Source organism: Gordionus sp. m RMFG-2023, chromosome 4 (assembly GCF_954871325.1).
Source record: "Gordionus sp. m RMFG-2023 chromosome 4, tfGorSpeb1-WG-v2, whole genome shotgun sequence".
In the NCBI taxonomy this organism is placed as follows: domain Eukaryota; kingdom Metazoa; phylum Nematomorpha; class Gordioida; order Chordodea; family Parachordodidae; genus Gordionus; species Gordionus sp. m RMFG-2023.
The window spans coordinates 22,676,791-22,699,036 of NC_088778.1; the positions used below are offsets into that span (position 1 = coordinate 22,676,791).

At 26.9% G+C, this 22,246-nt stretch overlaps 1 protein-coding gene across 2 annotated transcripts in view; it reads left to right on the forward strand.

Annotated features, from left to right (window-relative positions):
• LOC135929126 (3-hydroxy-3-methylglutaryl-coenzyme A reductase-like) overlaps positions 1-22,246 on the forward strand; it is a 38,291-nt gene that overhangs the window by 5,290 nt on the left and 10,755 nt on the right. For both annotated transcript variants that reach the window (XM_065465640.1, XM_065465641.1), the window contains exons 3-9: positions 4,121-4,591; positions 6,346-6,452; positions 6,589-6,885; positions 19,870-20,225; positions 20,579-20,784; positions 21,478-21,575; positions 21,836-22,238. In XM_065465640.1, the coding sequence (XP_065321712.1) occupies positions 4,121-4,591; positions 6,346-6,452; positions 6,589-6,885; positions 19,870-20,225; positions 20,579-20,784; positions 21,478-21,575; positions 21,836-22,238 (1,938 nt within the window). The remainder of the gene's footprint in view (positions 1-4,120; positions 4,592-6,345; positions 6,453-6,588; positions 6,886-19,869; positions 20,226-20,578; positions 20,785-21,477; positions 21,576-21,835; positions 22,239-22,246) is intronic.

Below are 22,246 nucleotides of genomic sequence, written 5' to 3' on the forward strand. Positions count from 1 at the left end.
AAGATTCGCTAAGAACGAGGCTGAGATTGCTTTTCTAAAAATGAAGTAGGCATTTTTTAGCAAGTTAAAATGGCTAAAGATGGAGCAATTACCCACTTATAGATATACAATGATAAAAAAAGACATGAGAATTATTGTTGAGAATTTTTTTTAACCTGAAACAATTGATTAATCATTTGCCTCTTGCCGCAACTTTCTAAACTTGACTACATAAAAACAAATTTTTTAATATTAATTTGATAAGAGGAATATACTATAAATTAATTGTAGTTGGAATATAAATTAATTAATTAAATAACACGGTATATCATTGAACTGAAATTTGCCAATCGGAAGTGCTGATGTTTTTAACATGATAGCATGTTAGTCATGTTTGATAAGTAAGTAGCCATTGAGCCATTATCTTCAAATGATTATGAATCTCAAGGAAATTCTCGGTAGCCCGGCTGATTTATCTTAATTTCTATTCGTCTATTAATAATAATCACATGACCTGTCGATTAAAAAAATAAATTGAAATTTAATTAAAATTATCTCCCTTCAGTTGAACTGTTTCGTGTTGAGCTGTATTATCTTTTCAAATATATAGTCTTTTTAACCGTAACCTTGTCCCAAGAGGGTTCCAAATAATAATTTGTCCTATATTAAAGAAAAGTTAAATTTTTTTTTATAATAATTGGAGAGAAATTTTTGTTAACTTAAATGATATTTACGAGAATAGACAAATTCGGGATGGGGGGGGGCAATCTCCCCTCCCCCCAGCGCCTACTACCCTAAATACCGACCATTCTCCTTCTGACATGGAATTAGTTTCAATTACCGGAAAATTAGCCTCTCGGAAAAATTTACGGAAGATTGATTAATCCCCCCTCCAATTTTGGCTCCTCCCGTTTTTCATATAAAATTTATACACCTATAAATTAGAACTTTTATTAAAAAACACGGTAGAAAATTTTATATAGGAACAATTTTTTATTTAAGAAATATTATATGATTTTTCTTGAATATTTAAAAAATAAATACCCAGCATCTTCATTTTTAATTTGATTAAGTTATTGAAGAATAGGAATAATTGGATCACAGTTATGAAGAAACATATTTATTTAATCAAATATAATATAATGTAACTAACATACTATATAGATGTATTTTGAGTTTAAATTAAAACTAATTGCTCTAAGAAAATCCGATAACGTGTTTCAATCTCGAATTTTTTCCCCTAGTTTAAAAAAATATAATATCTTTTGGAATACGATTAATTTATATAAAATTAGCAATCAATTTACTAAACAAGACTCATAAATTTCATTATGGATCTAATTCACCTTCTTGATTAAATATATATTGTTTCTCAATAGACCAGCTCTATCCTCCGAACCTAGATGTCGACTCATACATTCTACCCGGGCTCGTTTGAGCCTGATTTTAGTTTTAAAATTTCACGGACCGGACACGGACAGATATTTTAAATTTTGCCGCTTTATTCAATTTCTAAAATAAACAAATCGTAAAATTTAGCAACTTAAAAGCCATACTAGCTCACTTTTTTTAAAATACTAATGTAAATTGCTGCTTTTTATAATTCTACGGTAATAGCTACGTTTTTTGTTTAACTGATCATTAAAAAAACAATGGGATCAAAATCTTGAAACTCCCTAAAGAAATTATAAAAATATAAGCTGGAACCGTTTTTTATCTTAAAAAAAGTAAAGTATATGTAAGGAAAATTTGATGGTTTATAAATAAATTTACAACTACTTTATTTGGCTACGAAATCTTTACCGACTTAAAATTTAAACATATTATCTATTTTTAAAAAATTAATAATAAAAATGGGTTTTACATGCCAATTCTAGAAAATATCGATAATTTATTTAAATTCTTTTATATTCAGATAAAAATTGATACGCAATTTGTAATAAATTGATATCTAGATCTCAAAAAACAAGATGGAGGGTAAAATAATAGAGATATGTCTAGCTCGAATTTTTAGGCTCCATAGGCCCGACCCGGTTAATTATTTTATTTTAGCTCGACCCGTTTTTATAATATTGAGCCCGCCTTCGATTTTTAAATTTTTTAAATCAGACCCATTTTTTCAAATTTAATTATTTTCGATAATTTAACAGTTTTTTTGTGTTTTTAAAAAGGGAAATTGAAAATATTTGAAGTAATAAAATTTTAAATGATTCATTATATTCCAGTTATAATTCATAAGATAAATTAGAATCTGTTCTGTTTCATAATTGGTTTTTAGGTCTGGCGTGGATTTTAAACATTTTTTGGGCCGGGTCTGCAAATCTCCAAAAATAATTATAAATATCTAAATAAAGTTTAGCCCAACCCGAATATAATTTTATAATTTATTTTTTAAATGTTATCCACCATCTTTTTTTGAAGAAATTACATTTAAAATAAATATGGTCTGTCTTGGTTCGTCTTATTTTCGAATTAGGACACACTGATCTGGGTTGTTTTAAGTTTGTACTTTAAATTAATAATATTTGTTATGTATTTATTTTTCGGTACAAATAAAACAAAGATGCCAGTTTACGTAATTTTAAATATACTCTTTACTGTTTAGGCTGTTTAGAGGAAGCTATATACCCGGCTAAATAGACCACTATTTAGAAGTAAGACAAACCGGGACACTATTTAGCTCTTTTTTTATATTAAAAATTTTATTCAGTTATAAAAGACATTTTAAAAAAATACATATAAAAGGTTTAATTAATAAACTTTAAAAAAATATATAAATAATATGGCAAATCCAATGGGCATGTAAAGGTCAAGACATTTAAAAAAAAATCATATAAAAGGTATAATTAATAAACTTTAAAAAAAATATGTTAATCACCCATGTGTTGAGATTACATTTGGCAGGTATACCTTTAATCCTATTTTGTCGAATATAGAAGCTTTCCATTAGTGTTGTTTTAGAATGCTAGATTAGGGTCGATTTTTAGAAACAACTTGATTAGGATTTTAGTTAAAATAATATTAAGTAAGACTCGAGATAGGCAGATAGAGGTCCAAACCTTTCTTCCATTTATGAGCAAAATCTCCAGGTTTACATATTGGGCTGTCTGTACCGATGTTAAATATCGGTTTCGGTGCCGATATTGAACTATTAGGGGAAATATCTGATCGGCCGGCCGATATTTTTAAAATGTAACCGATACAATTTTATATATATTTTTAATTTATTTTTGAACTAATTTCCCTTTCTCATAATAAATTAATAAAAATTGTTTTTTATATTTTTTTTAAATATTCTCGCTGGTCTGGATTTTATAAAAATATATTACATTTATTTTAATTTTTATAGCTAATAATAGCGATTTAAAATTTTAAAATCCCGGCCCGGAGGTCTCTGACTTATAGTACATAAAAATCACGCGAATTTAAATTTGATTAATTAACAAAGATTTAATATTTTATCCCTAATCGATCATATTGATTATTGGCGAATCAATACTCATAGGTTTCCAACTTTGACTCTTGCACCTAAGTAGCATCTCCTTTAACAAGTGTTTCATCAGAATCAGTCTCAACACAGCTGGTGATATAGATACTGTTGTTAAACGGCTCGATTTTAACCAATTTTTAAAAATTGTTAACTCAATATTTTATCTAAAAAATTTTGGATAGACCTCAGATTTCACTAATAAATGCCCAAACCTTTGAGCCATCTATGACCAAAATCTTCAGGCTTTCATAATATTTTTCTGGATAAAATATTGAGTTAGCCGTTTTTAAAAATCGGCTCAAATTGTTCCACTTAACAACACTAGATATAGATAGCCCTCATAGGAAACTTATTATCACGTACTTGGGCTCTTATCTTTATAAAGAAAAATATCCAATATTATAATTGTTTTATATTTCTTTAATATATTAATTGATATTTAATTTGTTTTTACTTTTTATTCAAATTAAGGTACATAGTTTGTTATACAGAAAATTTAATATGAATATCTAATATATATAATCTCCATAATCAATAGATAATCGTTTTCGTATGATCTTAATGTATTTAAAATTTAAGGAGACTATAGTGTAATGTTAATTGTTTGTATTTTATAATTTTATTATTATAAAAATATTTTTGCAAATCTAGGTTTAGCGGGACTGTTTACCATATTTTCCAGTTTCATAATAAGCGCCACCGCCATAAAATTCCTGGGTCTAGACCTTTATTTCATCAAGGAATCCATACCTTTCTTCCTGCTCCTAATAGACCTATCGAAAGCCAGTACGCTTGGGAAATTTGCGCTTAACTACGCCACCTTCAACTCGGAATTCACCGAGTCCTCCTCGCGTTCAACTTCGGTAAATAGTCAATGTAATGGTCACAAGGCGAAATCTTTTATCAAATCGAAATCGGGGTTTAATAACAGGAAGTCTCATAAGGACGAATATTACGACGACGACGATTACGTCAAAAGTGATGAATCATCATTGCTAGAGGAGAAGGATAATTTTAACGTCGTGAAAGAAAGCATTGGAAAGAGTTTGACCGTACTCGGCCCTTCATTCACGCTCGATACGCTAGTAGAAATTATGGTGGTAGGCATCGGGACCATATCTGGTAATTTTTCATATTATATTATTAAAATGCATGTCGTCATCGGGCCTTAAAAAATTCAGGGATATGCCTCACCCTGGGATTTAACAAATTTTAAAAATTTTTTGGCACTTAAAACTTTCATATGATTTACAAAAAAAATAAGCAAATCATCTTCATATTGTCATTCATGACTCTAGATATCATATATGCGCACTTTCCAAAGAGATGTCAGAATACCATGTAAAGTGACAAACAATTTTGCCTTGAACTACACTTAATTTATATTAATTTTTTGACATAATTTTTCATATTATAAAAGTTAAAATTTTTTTTGAGGTATAGATGCAGCAAATAATGAATTCCAGCAAAATCAGGAAATTTTTTTTAAAAAAAACTCGCCTTATAAAGTGATTTAAGTTTTTGCGAACCACTAAATTATTTTAGTCCTGTTTCACAAAAAAATATAAATATAATTTACTTTTTTGTTATTTTCATTTTTTTAATGAAACCTTTAAAAAAATAATATTTTTAACGATTAATTGAAAAAAGGATATTGGATATTTGTTATATGTCTAATTTTGGTAATTGTTTTAAAAAAAATGTTTTATGACCTTGTTTTTAGATATATAATATTGTGGATATATTTTTTTTAATAACAAAATAAATTATTTATGTCGCCAGATTTAAAAAAATGTTATATCTTGAAATCAAAAGCTATATTGATTTTTTTCCTTCCTTTATATATATATAATTTCATGTGTTTTGGTATCACAATTTGGGGACCCTCCCCACCGATTAGCTTTGTTAGAACAAATGATAAAAAAAAATTGGATGTTAAATGTACCTAATCCTAATCTGCCATTTAACAGAATACTATTGATATATATAAAGATATTAAATTTTCAAAAAAAAATTGCCATTATCCAAGCAAACTTGAATAATAATAGTAGAGCATGAAATTATATATAATTTGAAAATGAGATATGACATAATAAATACAAACTTTGCCTCAGTTGTTTGTAAATGCAATTTTTATAATAATTATATATAATATAATTGAAAAAAAAATTCAAAATGATCGAATCTTATCCAAATTTAAAACCACCATTTGTTTGATTATTATTTATTTTACTGATGGTAGCAAGAGCATCCATCTGATTTATATATTGTTATAATGGTAAAACAAATGAATATTAAATTTTAATTACCATAGACTCACTACAAATACCGCGTTTTTTTTAGCAATTTCGATATACCGATTAGATCCGATATTTAAAAATGGCTAAGGCAATATTTTAACTAGAAAAATTTTGCCTCGAGATATCGCTAATAGATGTTCAAACCTTTGTGCCATCTATCTATGAGAAGAAATCTTTCAGGATAAAATATTTATGCGTTTTTTAAAAAAAGCTTAAATCAAGCCATTTGACAACACTACTTGGCACCGTTCCTGATAAAAATATAGACAAAAGAAAAACTTATAAAAAATATGGTTTGCGTTTGCAAGTCTTGCAGACCTAGGTTCGAATTCCCACTCGCTCCAAAATCAAAAATAAAAGAATGTTTTCTCTACCATGATTGTAATATGAGAAAGTAAAAGAATTGAATAAGAATTAAAATTGCAATCTGAAAAATTAATTTGATTTCTCAACAATAATGGCGGTTAAAAATAAATTTTAAAGTATCCACCACTCGCCCTCGATGTATTTCCGTATTTGTGTATTTTTTTATTTACTATAATATAATATATTCTATTTAATAATTTTTTTAAACAGGAATCAAAACGTTGGAAATTGCTTGCTTATTCGGCTGCTTGGCTATTCTAATAAATTATTTTGTCTTTATGTCCTTCTACCCTTCATGTTTGAGTCTAGTAATGCAGGTGAAGTTTAGTTTATTGTGATGCAATATGTAATAAATATTTTTAAAATCTAATTTTAAACATTTTTTTAAAATCGTTATTTTTTTATAATAAAATTTTTTATATAAATTTTTTAAAAAAAATCATAAAATCCCAGATTTCCCAAACCAATCAATCTAAACTTACTCATTTCAAAGCCCATTCGCTGTACAGTAAGGATGACTTGCTACTCCCGTCAGTCAAAAATGGAAAAAATTTATCGAATGGATTGGCTTGCTGCGATTCTCTCAACAAGCGCAAAAGGAGAATGCTGGACGATAGCAATTTTTGGAAATTATCCATACTAAACGATATAATATTTCCTTCTTCCAACGCGGATACAATCGACTTTTTAGGGTGTGAAGAGGATTGTGAACAGAAAAACGCCATTAATGACTCACCCGGTTGGTTTGAGGTATATGAATAGAATAATTTATTTATATATTTTAAGCTCCACCTATGTAATGTTAGTTGGATTTTTTTCAGTTAAGAAGAAATGGTTTATTAAGTTAGTAAAAGTAAACAACAACCAATCATATTAGCTATTATTTTCTAATTATTTATGTATTTGTCACAAAATGCATTATTTTATATAAATTCATAAATAAGGAAATAAATTTTTAAATAAAACATTAAACTAGATAATAGTTAACATGCATCCAACTAATAAGAAATTATTTTAGATTTTCAAGTTTATTAAAAACTAACCATTCATTATTTTTTAATCAGTTTTATTTCAGCTACTTGCTTTATTTTAAACAAATATGTTGAGTTTTAAGTCATTATTAAAGCTCCGGGAAGTTGGCCGAATGATTGGAAGCATTAATTATATATAGCTTCGTTAGTGCATACAGGGGCCGAATTCAAGAAAAATAGTTATAAGCAAAAATAAAATATTTGGCCAACTTCACGCTTAAATATCAATGACTTGAATCAATTTAATAGCCGAAATGAATAAAAAGTTATTGGCGAAAAAATAAAAATAAACAAAAAAATGGCAACGTGAGTAAAACTATAAAAAGGGGTTGACTAAACTACAAATGCTTAGGTAAACTGCAAATGCTTAGGTAAACTGCAAATGCTTAGGTAAACTGCAAATGCTTAGGTAAACTGCAAATGCTTATGTAAATTTTTTTGATATATTCTCTATTAAATGGAGTGAGATTCATTTTCTTATGATATAAATAATTTATAAAAATTAAATTATAAATTATTCAATAAAGGAATGTAATAGTTGTATTTCCTTTTTATAAAAGCATTAAACATCCTGTTTTCACAAATATTCAGTGCTTTATTAATACATTTTGTTATAATTAAATTGGTTAAACCACCATAAGAAAAACGATTATAAGCTGAGTGAAAGTTATGGCATAGTTTAAAGCATGAACCGATCTTTTAGAAGTAGGGGAGACCGGGGTTATATTGTCCATAAAAAATTGAGAGGCTGTGAAAAGGAGGAGAAATAATTTATCAAAATAATTTTGATGTTATTTTATTCTTTATATAATTATCTACGGTAGAAATTAATATCTAATAAAAAAATATTATATATTTTTTTAAATTTAAATTTTAAAAAAATGGAAATTTTTGATCCTTTTGTGGGGCATGTTTTAGACTATTATTTTCTAAGCATTTTATTTTATTTTTTTCATATAAAAATCATAACAAACATGTAATATTAACATACAACACATTTATTACATATAAAAAATGGATTAAAATCACAACATGATCCATGTGCCCATAAATGACAATCCAATCTTCATTATGGTGGTGAGTTTGATAGTTTTTGTGGCACACTAAACAAAATTCTTTTTTGCCAGCATTCATATTTAAACTTTTTTTATTATTGGTTTGATTTTTTTTTCAAATTATTAGCCCTAGATCTGGCTATTTTTTTGTAAGGTGAAGAGGGGAGGGAGAGTCAATAGAACTATATCACTGTCAGAGCACAGCTCAGTGACTTCAATAGATTGGTGAGATTTATGATTATCTAATATAAGCAAAACTTTTTTATCTTGACTGGGCTTAGTGTATTTTATAAAATGATTTTAAAAATATATAAAATCTTCAGCCAGCATCCACCCAGAACCATTAGATACGCCAATGCATCCTACAGGGCCATCTCTTAAATAATGATCATAAAATTTTTTCCTGGGATATATAAACATAGGTGGAATAGAATTTCCTAGAGCATTGACAGCAATTGCCAAGGTCATAAATGTACCACATTCTGATGTAGTAATTGCCACAACCTGTTTTTCGCCTTTCCTTGCAATAACTTTATTAGGCCGTTGAACTGTTGTTAATCCTATGAAAATATTAAAGATTTGCTATCATATATATTTTAATTAACCAGTTTCATCCATATTATATATATCACATGGTAGAAAGTTATTTTCCCTTGTGACAGTCAAATAATTATTAAAAAATAAACCATTTTCATATTAAAATTGGTAGCCCTGGAGATACTTGTAGTCTCTGGTGTTCTCAAAGAAATAGTTGGATTTCTTTTAATAAATGCTCCAACCCAGTCTTCACCAGCTGATTGAGTTATTTCACAAGATTTTGGTACTTGTAAACTATACCTCTTGGCCATTTGATAAGCTAAAACTCTAACCTAAATTTAAACATAAGACATTAGATTATTTATATATTAAGGCAATCTAATTAAAATCCTAATTCTTAAATTTTATTCTGAATTTATTTAATAATTAATATAATAAAATATATCATACATAATTAAACCTCTAATGTATAGGTAAGAACCAAAATATGTTTTAATGCTAAATCAATGAATAAATCATTTTAAAATTAATATACATGGCAGCATCATTTTATTTTAAATATATATCATACACACATAATTAAATCTTTAATATATAGGTAAGATATGATTTAATGCATGATATAATATATATAATGCTACATTGAATAAATCATTTTAAAATTAATATTAATACATGGCAGCATCATTTTAAAATTAATATATATACATGGCAGCATCATTTTATACATAAATGGCAACATCATTTTATTTACATATATATCATACACACTTAAATAAATATCATTCTAATGTATAAGTTAAATTCTTACTTTAAAGTATTTTAAAATTAATAAAGATGTTTCATTAACATATAATGTAAATAATTTTAAAAAATTTCTCAAGTTTATTATTATTTAACTAAAGAAATACCATGGCATAAATTTAAAGATTATAAAAAAAATCATTTTACAGAGATATATGATATAACAAAGGATTAAAATACTTGATTAGGGCATAATCCTGAAAATAATCTTGATCCTTTAATTAAATAATCTGTTAATTTAGCTTCTTGAATAGCAGAAAATACTGATCTGTAAAGATATCGCTCTTGAAAATCTTCATTTCTTTTGAACAATTTATTATACCTCTTAATGCTTAGTTTCTTAAATATATACTAATTTAAATATATAAATATACCTCACATAACTTAAATTCGTATTCATGGTTATAACTGTCAAAGGTATCTTATATTTCAGCATTTGAAGAATACTTGCCTTTTGATTATCATTATTTTCTTTGTTAGTTTTTCTAATATATGTTCGAACCATTTTACAAAATCAGAACCAATATTTTAATGAATGTATGTAAAAGGAAAAGACGCACCCCGCTAATACCTTCCCCAGGTCCACAGGATCATTTAAAAATTAAATTTAGAATATTAAAATAACATAATGATTGTCAATATTTTTATATATGATAAAATGGAGATTTTTTTATCATTTAGAATTTATATTAAGTCTGAACAACTTTTATAAAAAAAGTTATTCGTGAAAATGTAAAATTTAAAAAAGTTACTTTGGGTATGTTGAAACTTAAATTTGCATTTAAAATTTTTCATGAGCAATTTTGTCCGAAACAATTTTGGACCTACTTAAGCACCTTATTATAATACATATTTGGCTTAAATTACAAATCTTAAACTTTATTAATTTTTAAATTATTTGAGAAGGAAATACCTACCCCGGGAACACACTATCCCCGGTCTCCCCTACTAACGATGAAATTTATCATTCTTTATTGTTTTCTTAGTTGAGATTAGTGCTTCTTGTTTAGTAACCGAAATTAACAAAAATATTATTATCGAAAAGAACAAAAATTAACAGCAAACTGGCGTCACATATGACTAATATAAAATAATTAAAAGTTTCCTATTTTATAAGAAACCCAGCTGGGTTAATACAAGGGCTTCCCACCCAAAAAAGGAAAGATCCCAATCAAAAAATGAAAAATGTCAAACAAAAAAGGAAAAGGTCTAATCAAAAAAGGAAAAGTGTCAATCAAAAAAGTAAAAGTTCTAAAGGCTTAGGAAAAGGACCAATCAAAAAAGGAAAATCGTTATTTTTTAAATATAAATTTCTTGTCACTTTTCCTAAATTTTTAGTTTTTTTATTTTCTTCTTATTTTATTTCTAACTTTTCGTGATCTCTTTAAATCATTTTAAATCTTTATCTTTCTTGATCTTTTCTCGATTATTTCTTCTCATTTTTGATCATTCTTGTTTATATTTTAAAAAATAATTTATTTATTTTCTCTGTCATTTTTCTTAATGACTTTTTGATTGGGAAACCCTGTTTTTTTGTCTGGTTAGCTAAGGGTTAAAAGTGCTTCGTTTCTAAGAAATGAGTGAGAATTTAAAAAGTTTGAAATATTGTGCAAATTCGAAAATATATGAAAACTCGTATATAGGAAATTATTATTCATTTTATTCTAAACATAAATTTGCGAGAATACGTACATAATAAATAAAACATTCTTTTAAGGCGATAGTTTTATGGGTATATTGTTTCATTTTTTGTATATTAAATCATTAATTGAGTGCGTTTTCTTAAATTTAAAGATGTGATTTTGCCGGAAATGCATTCCAATTTGTATAGAATACCCACCCTATAAATTTCAGACAATTTTATGATAAATGAATAAACTTTAATTTACATAAATATTTTAAAATGTAAATTAATATTTGGGCATGTCTGAAATATATAGGGTGGGTATTCTACACCTATTGGAATACATCTCCGGCAAAATCAAATCTCTAAATTTAAAATAACGCTCAATTAATGATTTAAAAAGTAAAAAATAACAAAAAATAAAACAATACCTATCAAACTATCGCCTTAACTTTTATAAAACAAATAATAAACACATAAACAAATATTAATTTCATAAGATTGTTGTTTGCAACATTGTTATGGCTCGATTATAGATACTATTTATTTTTTTAAATTTAATATTGATCTTAGAGGCTGTTGATTGTGCCCATATTTGTAATATACTTGCATAATGTTGGGTCTTAATGAATATGTTTTCAAAAAATTGCATATGTCATAATATCTGCTGGGACATAAAAAATAATTTTCTTCTTATACAAATACAACATACACATTTAGATTTGACCCTTTTTCCATATTTTCTATCCAATGATAGATTATTTCAACATCATCGATTTCATCATAGCTACCAGATTTCCTCAAATCCATAGATAATAAGTTTTCAATACTTTTTAGCATTCCAAAAATTATTAGGACATATTTCAGTCCCGCAAAATCGCGTACATGTGATTATTAATGATTCGTTTATCTTTTTTGTCTGTAGCAAGGAACTACATTTAATTAATAGGTAACGCTTTTCAGCATTTTATCAAAAATATTATATATCATATGGAATTAATAAAACAATAATATATAATGCGAGCTGAATTAGCTATGACGATTTCCCAAGACTAGATACTAATATTAATGATTTATTATCATGTGAGGCAGCTATCTTTTATGTCACAAATGGTTTATATATATAATATGACGGATAAATATAAATGCGCTAATAATGAGTTCTATAAGATGGAGAATATAAGAATTGACATATAAACATCATAAATACAACTGGTATCTAAAATTTGGCTACTACGATAGAAGGCACCTTGCCTCTCCAATCAAATAATTTGAACACTCTTCTTGTGCATGAATACGAATTTCATGAGCAAATCATTATTTAAACAACAGAATGTTAAATATTTAAATTAAATGATTTTACAATTTTTATAAATCTTAAATTTAGAACATATTTTTTAAGAGCAGTAATTAGTTTTATACCACCTGCTTTCTCCTCCGGATATTATATATGTTATTTCTAAACGAAAAGATGGAACTTGAGAAATTTATAAAGATTTCTTGAAATCCTCGGTAAGCAAAAGAAATGGCATTCAAGAAGATGCAATAGAACTGTTATATACAATATAAATTTTCAAAAAATTTCCAAATATTTCCATCATCCCTTCAAATTTTCCAAATTGTCATTTTCCATTGAGATTCAAATCTTATAACTGAGAACCCCCATTTAAAGGTATTTAAATTAAATTACAAAATATTTTTATTTTAGATTTTTCAAAAGAATTTCATTTGTTATGCTCATGGGTATTCAATGTTGTATTGGAATTATTAAACATAACACACCCTCCTATTAAAAAATATCCGATTATATTATATTTATTATTAAACATAACACACCCTCCTATTAAAAAATATCCGATTATATTATATTTTAGTGTAGTTTTTGATGAAGCTTCCTATTCCTGTACAATAAAGTTATCTTAAAATATTAAACAAAAAATAATGTTCTTAGAGTGAAGATTGTCTTTGTTTTGGGAGCTTATCATGGTTGGGCCCCGGCCCTTTATAAAATATGGCATTTGTTGCAACTATGTTGTTAAAGGGCTCGATTTGAACCGATTTCCAAAAACGGGTAACTCAATATTTTGGCCAGAAAAGTATTTTCTAAACTTTGGGATTTTGCTAATAGATGTCCAACCCTTTGCGCCATCTATGAACAAACAGGCGTACGTAATATTTTTCTAGATAAAATATTGAGTTAGCCGTTTTTAATCGAGCCGTTTAACAACATTAGTAGCAACAATCATTGTGAAATCTATATTTCAAACAGAATTATACTGTATTAGATTATATTATGCTATTTAAAAAAAGAGATTTAATAGTATCTATAACGGTTTTGCAAACAACCATCTTGTGATATTAATATTTGTTAATATAGATTGTTTCATTGATTAAGTGCGAATTATCTCCATTTATCTTTAAAATAAAATGAATAATAATTTACTTTCCTATATACAAATTTTTATGTATTCTAAGGGTTCCCGTTCTATAATCGCTATAAAAAAAATTTTGCAATTTTGCTTATATCTTTGTAATTTATATTAATGCTAGGGAAATAAACACTTGTATATAAATTGAGTTTTTAAAATTTTCTACAGGCGCGTAACCAATGGAGGGGGGGGGATTTTGGTTTTCAGCGATTATAAACTTATCTTGTTCTAAGTATATCTACCTAATATACAATATTTTCTCGAAATATCATTTCGAAAATGCAATATTTTAAAATTTTAACTCATATACTTATCCGGAACGAAGCTCTTTTAACCCTTAGCTCGCCAAAAAAAACTTATTAACATAGCCCTTTATTTAAAACAAGTTAATTTTTATTTGATGCCGTCATTTTTCTGTTCATTTTTTGTTTATTTCGTTAATAACTTTTAGATTTATTTCGGCTGCTAAACTAATTGAAGCACTAAACTCCACCAACAAAACGCTAATGATATAAATTTTATCATTAGTGCTTCCAAAAGATCGGCCAACTTCATGCTTAAAACATGGCGTCATAAATATTTAGCTTATAGCTATTTTTTCTTAAGACAGTTAACCAAATAGATTACGGATTTTAAATATATTAATCAAACACTAAATATTGGCTAAAACCGTATATTTGGCGCTTATCTAGTTTTAGTGTGCCGCCAATTTTGTTTATTTACGTTTTTTAGCAAATAACTTTTTATTCTTAATTTCGACTACTAAACTGATTGAAGCACTTGGGAATGATTTACTTTTCATCATTAATGCTTTTAATCAACTTTTAACCGTGATTGGCCATAGCTTTTATTTTTGCTTATGACTTTATTCCCTTAATTTTGGCTACTATACGGATAGAAGTACTAGCGAAGCGCTAAAAAATGGCATAAGATTGATCGTTGATGCCCATTTGTTTGGCCAACTTATAAAATGGTCAAATATAAAATCCAGGTCGGGCCAAAAAATTGCCGGACTTACAATTTCGATCTCTGCAGGTTTACTTAAAGCTACCTTATCCATAATATGATCATTTAATTTTATTCAGAATATTTGAATGTACCTGTCGCATTTTTGCCTAGTTCTATCGTTTTAAAATCGGCTAGCTAACACGGCTAATCCCTAAACCTTTAGCCCATTTTTCCTCCTACTGAATTATCGACTAAGCCGGTTGGATTGGGCTTTAGGCGATTTTATAACATTAACCTATATAACGTATTATTCGTAAAAATAGTATGTGGGTTATTCCATGTCAAATGAGCAAAAAAATCAAGATTTTCGGCCGACCCCTTTCAATTTCGATAAAAAGTTGTAGACTGGTTATATATGTTCCCATTAGATTATAAACAAAATTTTAGCGCATTAGCAACTATATTAGCCGAGATAATCGGGGTTAAAGGTCCAAAAAACGTCTTTTTTTGCTTTTTACTGATGTCAAATAACTAGTTTTTAATTTAAAACTAAATATGATCAAATATTGTATCTAATATCAATAGCTAAGTTAATAATTTATGATTATGGCGAAAACATCAAAATTAATCTTTTATAAAATATGGGTCATCTTATGGTCAGTTGAAAACTTGAAATTAATATTTCGAAATGTATATGATCTCCGATTTTTAATTTTTTTAAGAAATATTATTCGTTTACTATTTTTTTAATAATTTCTTCAACAATTAGCATGGCTGGATATTTATTTTAAAAAATATTGCGATTTTTATACTTTAAAAAAAATAGATGGCGCTATATATAATAGTTTTAATATGTTAAAATTTATTTTTTTATTGATTAAAAATATTTTAATGTATAATATATCATAAAATTCGATTATATAACTCTGTAAAACTTATTCCCCTGAGATATTCGCAGGATAAAAAATTTTAATAATTTTTTTAATATTTCAATGTAAATTAAAAATAATTAAAAAATCCGACTAACATGCGAACAAAAAAGCAGTATTAAAGGAGTGCAGGAAAATTATTAAGGGAAAAATCGAAAATCATATAATTACCCGGCCTACCCCCCATCCCCCCCTCCAGACTAAGTCATACCCATCAAGACCAATAATGTTATAAAATTGTCATTAACCAGAAAATTTCAAAGATTTTTAAAAAAATTTTAAGCGATATAATTAACAAAAAATTAACTAGTTATAAAATTTTGGGTATCAAATGAATTTGAGCATTCTCTATAAAATTTTTGATCAAAGTCTTTGAATTTTGAGCATATGTTTAACACTGAAAAAATTAATAAAAGTAAGTCAGCTGTTTTTATCTTTTCTTAAAATTATTAAAAATAAACTGATTAGCAAAATTAATTAGCGAATTTAATCGATAAATCACAGTTGCTAAAAATACAAATTGATTTCTTTAATATTTTTTCACAAACACCGATTCATATCTTTTACATATAAATATTTTTACTTGTCGTTTAAAAATAAATAAATTTTTTTAAATGAAACCCTTAAAAGATAAGATAAAATGTTGCAATCCACTGAATAAAGTGAATCATAAAAATTTTAAAAAAAATTTAAGATCAGTTCTTCCATGGATGCTTAATATAAATAATCATTTATATCTTCAACAAAAAATATGTAATTCGTACCGATACCAGTTAAGTAAAATTGGTCCACACATTCCCGAAGAATTTATATCCCCAATAACCCATAATCAGGATGCCTTTGAATCGATTAATGAAACATTACACAATATTGGAGAATCACCAATTAAAAGAAAACGTTTAATGGAGAAAAAATATCCTAAAAATAAAATTCAAAAGATTGAAAAAGCAATAAAGAGTAAGGTTTTAGAAATATCTGATTCCGAGATTGATATCCAATGAAAGAGGAAATTCTTATTATATTAAAGGATAACTTTGATAAATTATCAAAAAATCAACAATATCAAATTCTTACAATTTTGCCTCAAAGATGGAGTGTAAATAAAATTCAAAAGGAATTCAACGTAACATCATACATGGCAAGAAAATCTAAAATGATGGTAAAAGAAAGTGGAATTCTTTCATTTCCAAAACATAAGGCAGGAAAAACACTAAACGAAAAAACATTTAAACTCGTCAAGGATTTTTATAGTTCTGATGAAATAAGCCGACTCATGCCAGGAATAAAAGATTGTGTATCTGTTAAAGGCGAGAAAGAACCAGTTCAAAAAAGACTTATATTAAATAATCTTAAAGAAATATTCAAGATGTTTAAGGAAGAATACCCAAATATATCAATAGGATTCTCTAAATTTGCCGAACTTAGACCAAAAAACTGTATTTTAGTTGGAGCTAGTGGCACACACACTGTTTGTGTCTGCGCTATTCATCAGAATGTGAAACTAATGACAAATGTAATAGCTGAAATTACAGCAGGAGAAGATTACTGTATAAATTCTTACAACTATCTATTGGCGCAAATTATTTGTAATCCATCTCAGCCAAAATGTTATTTAACAAATTGTGATCAATGCCCTGGTATAGAATCTCTAGGGACAATTATACCAATTGTTTCAGAGAAATCGTATAGAATATGTCACTTAAACAATGGATCACGGTGGATAGAACAAATCTTGAAACTATTATAAAGTCCGTTGATGATTTCATCGATTATTTATTAGAAAAAGTTCAAATTTTACTGCGTCACTCGTTTATAGCTAAACAACAAAGTTTATTTTTGAAGAATTCCAAAGAAAATTTAAAAGATGGGGAATTTTTAACAATTCTAGATTATTCTGAAAATTATTCCTTCATTTTACAAGATGAAGTTCAGGGATTTCATTGGAACAACGTGCAGGCCACTATACATCCATTTGTAGCATATTATAAATCTGGAGAAGATTTAAAAAATATAAATTTTGTTATTATATCCGAATTATTAAACCATAATACTAGTGCAGTCCACCTTTACCAAAAAAAATTTATTAATTTCTTAACAGCCAAATTTAATTCTAAACCAGAGGAGCCGCGTCTCAATACAAGAATCGCAAAAATTTTCTGAACATATGCCTTCATAAATACGATTTTAATATTCCTGCCGAATGGCATTTCTTTGCCACTGCTCACGGCAAAAATGCATGTGACGGTATCGGGGGAACTGTCAAAAGATTAGTTGCCAGAGCTAGTCTTCAAAAACCAAATAAAAATCAAATCCTAACCCCATTAGAATTATATAATTATGCTAAAGAAAATATTAATGGAATTCAATTTGAATATATATCCAATCAAGAATATATCGAAGGGGAATTAGCCCTTCGCAAAAGATTTGATTCTGCGCTGCCCATACATGGGACCTTAAAAATTCACGGGGTTATTCCCATTGATCAAAATAGACTAAAAACCAAAATATATTCAAATTCTAAAAAATATAATATAAAACAAGTTTCGTTTTTAAATGAAAAAATTATATTTAAAAATATTAATGGATATGTAACATGTGTATATGATGATAAATGGTGGTTAGGATATATAATCGATAAATATGATACAAATGAAGAAGTAAAAATCCGATTTTTACACCCTTGTGGACCTTCAGCCTCATTTAAATTTCCCCTGAAAGATGATATTTTAGTGTTACCTAAATCTCATATTCTTTCGCTGGTCAATCCTTCTACTCCCACCGGTCGAACATATATATTATCTTCTGAAGAAATCTTACAAGCTAGCCAGGCTTTGTGTTCCTTTAGATGAAGTAAGATTTAATTAATTTATAAACTATTTTAATTAGGCTAAATTTGTGAAGATTTTAAAAATTTATGATCTGAATTACAAATAAATATATATAATGGACATTGTAATCGATTTAGTATGATATATATACATTAAAATATTTTTAATCAATAAAAAAATGAATTTTAACATATTAAAACTATTATATATAGCGCCATCTATTTTTTTTAAAGTATAAAAATCGCAATAAATTTTAAAATAAATATCCAGCCATGATAATTGTTGAAGAAATTATTAAAAAAATAGTAAACGGATAATATTTCTTAAAAAAATTAAAAATCGGAGATCATATACATTTCGAAATATTAATTTCAAGTTTTCAACTGACCATAAGATGACCCATATATTATCAAAAATTAATTTTGATGTTTTTGCCATAATCATAAATTATTAACTTAGCTATTGATATTATATTCAATATTTGATCATATTTAGTTTAAAATTAAAAACTAGTTATTTAACATCAGTAAAAAGCAAAAAAAGACGTTTTTTAGACCTTTAACCCCGAATATCTCCGCTAATATAGTTGCTAATCCGCTAAAATTTTGTTTCTAATCTAATGGGAACATATATAACCAGCCTACGATTTTTCATCAAAATCGAAAGGGGTCGGCCGAAAAGTGATAATATCGGTGTAACCGTTTATTTTTTTAAATTTTATTTCCATTTCTATTTATCATACATATTCTTGAAATTTAATAATCCATTATTTTTGGTTGTCAAAAGATAAAAAAAAATATTTATTTTCTAATCGAATAATGATTTTGTTGTATAAGTACGAATAATGAATTATTCTACTATTACGAATAATTAATCTACTACGAATAATTAATTGGTTCGCATGAAAATGAATAATAAATCGGTTTATATAATTACGAATAATTAATCAGTTAGTGCGAATGCGAATAAAATAATGCTTTTGTTCGATTCATAAACTAAATTAGAGTATAAAATAAAATTATAGTTAGTAATAAGAAATATTATCATTTATTAGTTTAAATTAATTTTTATCTCAATCCTTAATGTTTCTTACATAAAATTATCTTACTTCTTGTAAGAGCTCTTAATATTAATAGAGAAATTTATTTAATAGAGCAAAAAAAGAAAATTAAACAAGATTTTAAAAAAATTGTCAAGAAGTGAGAATATTAGTTAAGTCAAAATGGTGCACGAATTAAATTTTGAAATTCCTTACTCCAGCTCCATTTGAGCTAATAGAAGCTTTATATTACAATATTTATATATAACTCTCGTTCTGTTATTTCATTTTGACAATTAATATCATATCCAATACACATATCGATTGCACGTTGAATGAATTATCTTTAACCAATCTTGCTTTCTTACTATTTTCTTAATCCAATTTTTATCTTGTTAATTTTGCTCTTTTTTAAGCAAATATATAGATTTGTTATTACAAACCTTTTTTTGTGTAATTACGTTAACATTCCTCATTATTAATAAATAATTTTTATCATTAATTAATCAGAAATGGATAAAATCTAACGGGAAAGCTTTTACCAATTCGGATTCTCTTTTTTCGCAACACTATATCTCTCCAAATAAACACGATTCCTCAAACCTTTCTCCCCCTCAGCTATTGGGTAACCCTGTAATTCAAAGGATAAAAATCATCATGTCGCTGGGACTTTTGATAGTCCATGTTCATTCCCGATTTTTTATGAGCTATTACACCCATTCCAAAGTTATCAATTCTGCCAAAAATCCTTCAAATTTTATCGAATCCTTAAATTCCAAAAATCTAGTGAATATCAATGGTTTAAACGAGGACGATACCAATATTTTTGCTCCCAAACATTCCTTACTTGTATTTACAATCCTGAAGTAAAATTTTTACATTTTTGGAGAAGTTAGAACCTTAAGACAAATAAGGATAAAATTAATTTTAAACTTTCTTTTGATGATTTTATTACAATTATTCACGGTTAATAATTCAATAATACAATATTTGAGACAATTTTTAGATTTTAGATGGAAATTCTTTTTATATATATAAATTTTAATTAAAGAGTTATGGGTTATTTTATCCTTGCGGATATTTTGTTCAGTAAAAGGTTCCAGTTTTAATTATTATATTTTAAAAATAGATAGTCATTTTATTGTATAAATTATTTACACGACTATTTTTTTGTCCTTTATCACTTAATCCCCCCCCCCCCCCCCAATTCTTCTCTCAGGATTTTTCATCTCAAACTTCAAGACTGGATAACTTTTTTGTTCGCTTTGCTTACCGGTGTACATTATTTTTATTACGACAAAACTAGTATGGATCGCTTTCATTCCAGCGAAAAACCAAATGCTAAAAATAATTCCGATAAAGTTTTTTCGAATGGAAAACAACCCGATGATGTTTGTTGCAAACGTTCCAATTCTGAAGATTTTGGTAAATAAAAACAAACGAATTTATTAATTTTTTTAAAAATTTAGAATAAATGTGTGTGACAAATTGATAAAAGTTGTTTATAAAAAACCCAAAAAGATTAATTAGTCATCTAAATGGCTCAATTTTTTAAAACCACTAACCCAATATTTTAGCCAAAAAATATTACGCAAGCCTGGAGATTTTCCTCATAGATAGCAGGAAGGTTTGGAAATTTATTAAACGAAATTTCGGAGCTTACATATTATTATCTTAATTTAAAATTTGTTAAATCGAGCCGGTTAACAGCACTACAACCTAAGTACACTAAAAAAAAAAGTAATGTAATTTACATAAAATTGAATTTTGCTAGTTTAAAATCAGAATGCTAAATAAATTTTCTTAAATTGTTTTATTTTATTTTAAAATAAATATCACCCATTTATAACAATTAGTAGGAGGTTGGAAATGCTTAAAGGTAAAAAACTGCAAAAATAATACTGATAATGATATTGCATGATAGATGCTAGGGAAGTTATTGTTTCAATTTAGTTAAAAAAAAATACCTAAGATGTTAAGATTTTTAAAAATACGATATTATTCTCGAGAAAAATATAATAAATATTTCCAGTTTTTCGCCTTTTACTTTTCTCGTTTTCGAACGGGAAACATGAAAATTCTAATATCAAATTCGTTTTTGTAAACAAATATAAAAAGTTGATATCAAGCGATGTGTATCATTTATTATCGGTGATTATGCAAGTGAATCAAAAAATTTAGACAAGGAAACTCAAACTACCAATATTCATAAAAAAGTATACAATTTTTTTTATATATTTTATCAAAAGTTATCTACTAATCCGGGTTGGTTCTCATTTTTAATGAATCGAACCTAGTTTTACTGAATATATATTATATCAACCTTATAAGAGATTAATAGGGCTTAGCCCAGAACTAAGTCGAACTTACGAAAATTTTTTATGACAAAAAAAACTAAAATAATAATAAATATAAGGAAATATCAATAAAATAATAATAAAGATTTTTTTTCTTAAAATTAAAAAAAAACACATAGCATGACAAGTCAACCTTAACAACTACCGAATCTCTTCCTAACTTGACCAAACAAAAACTGACACAAGATGACCATGTTTTGTTGTCTAAATTGTTATCCAAACAAATTGCTTCCCACGCCTTAGATACTCATACGTCGAATGACTACGAGAGAAGCATTAGAATAAGGAGAGCCGCTTTGCTCAAAAATTTGGGTTATAAATTTTGCCCCCCTACGACAAACGAAAAAAATACCGATTCTAGAATAGTCAAACACGAATTCGATTGTTCGCATAATGGGCAAAATTGTGATTTAAATGACGAAAACTTTTTGAATGATTTACCTTTCGAAAGGTATCCAGACTATGAACTTGTAAACGGGGCATGTTGCGAAAACGTTGTTGGGTATATGCCCATACCTTTAGGTAAATGG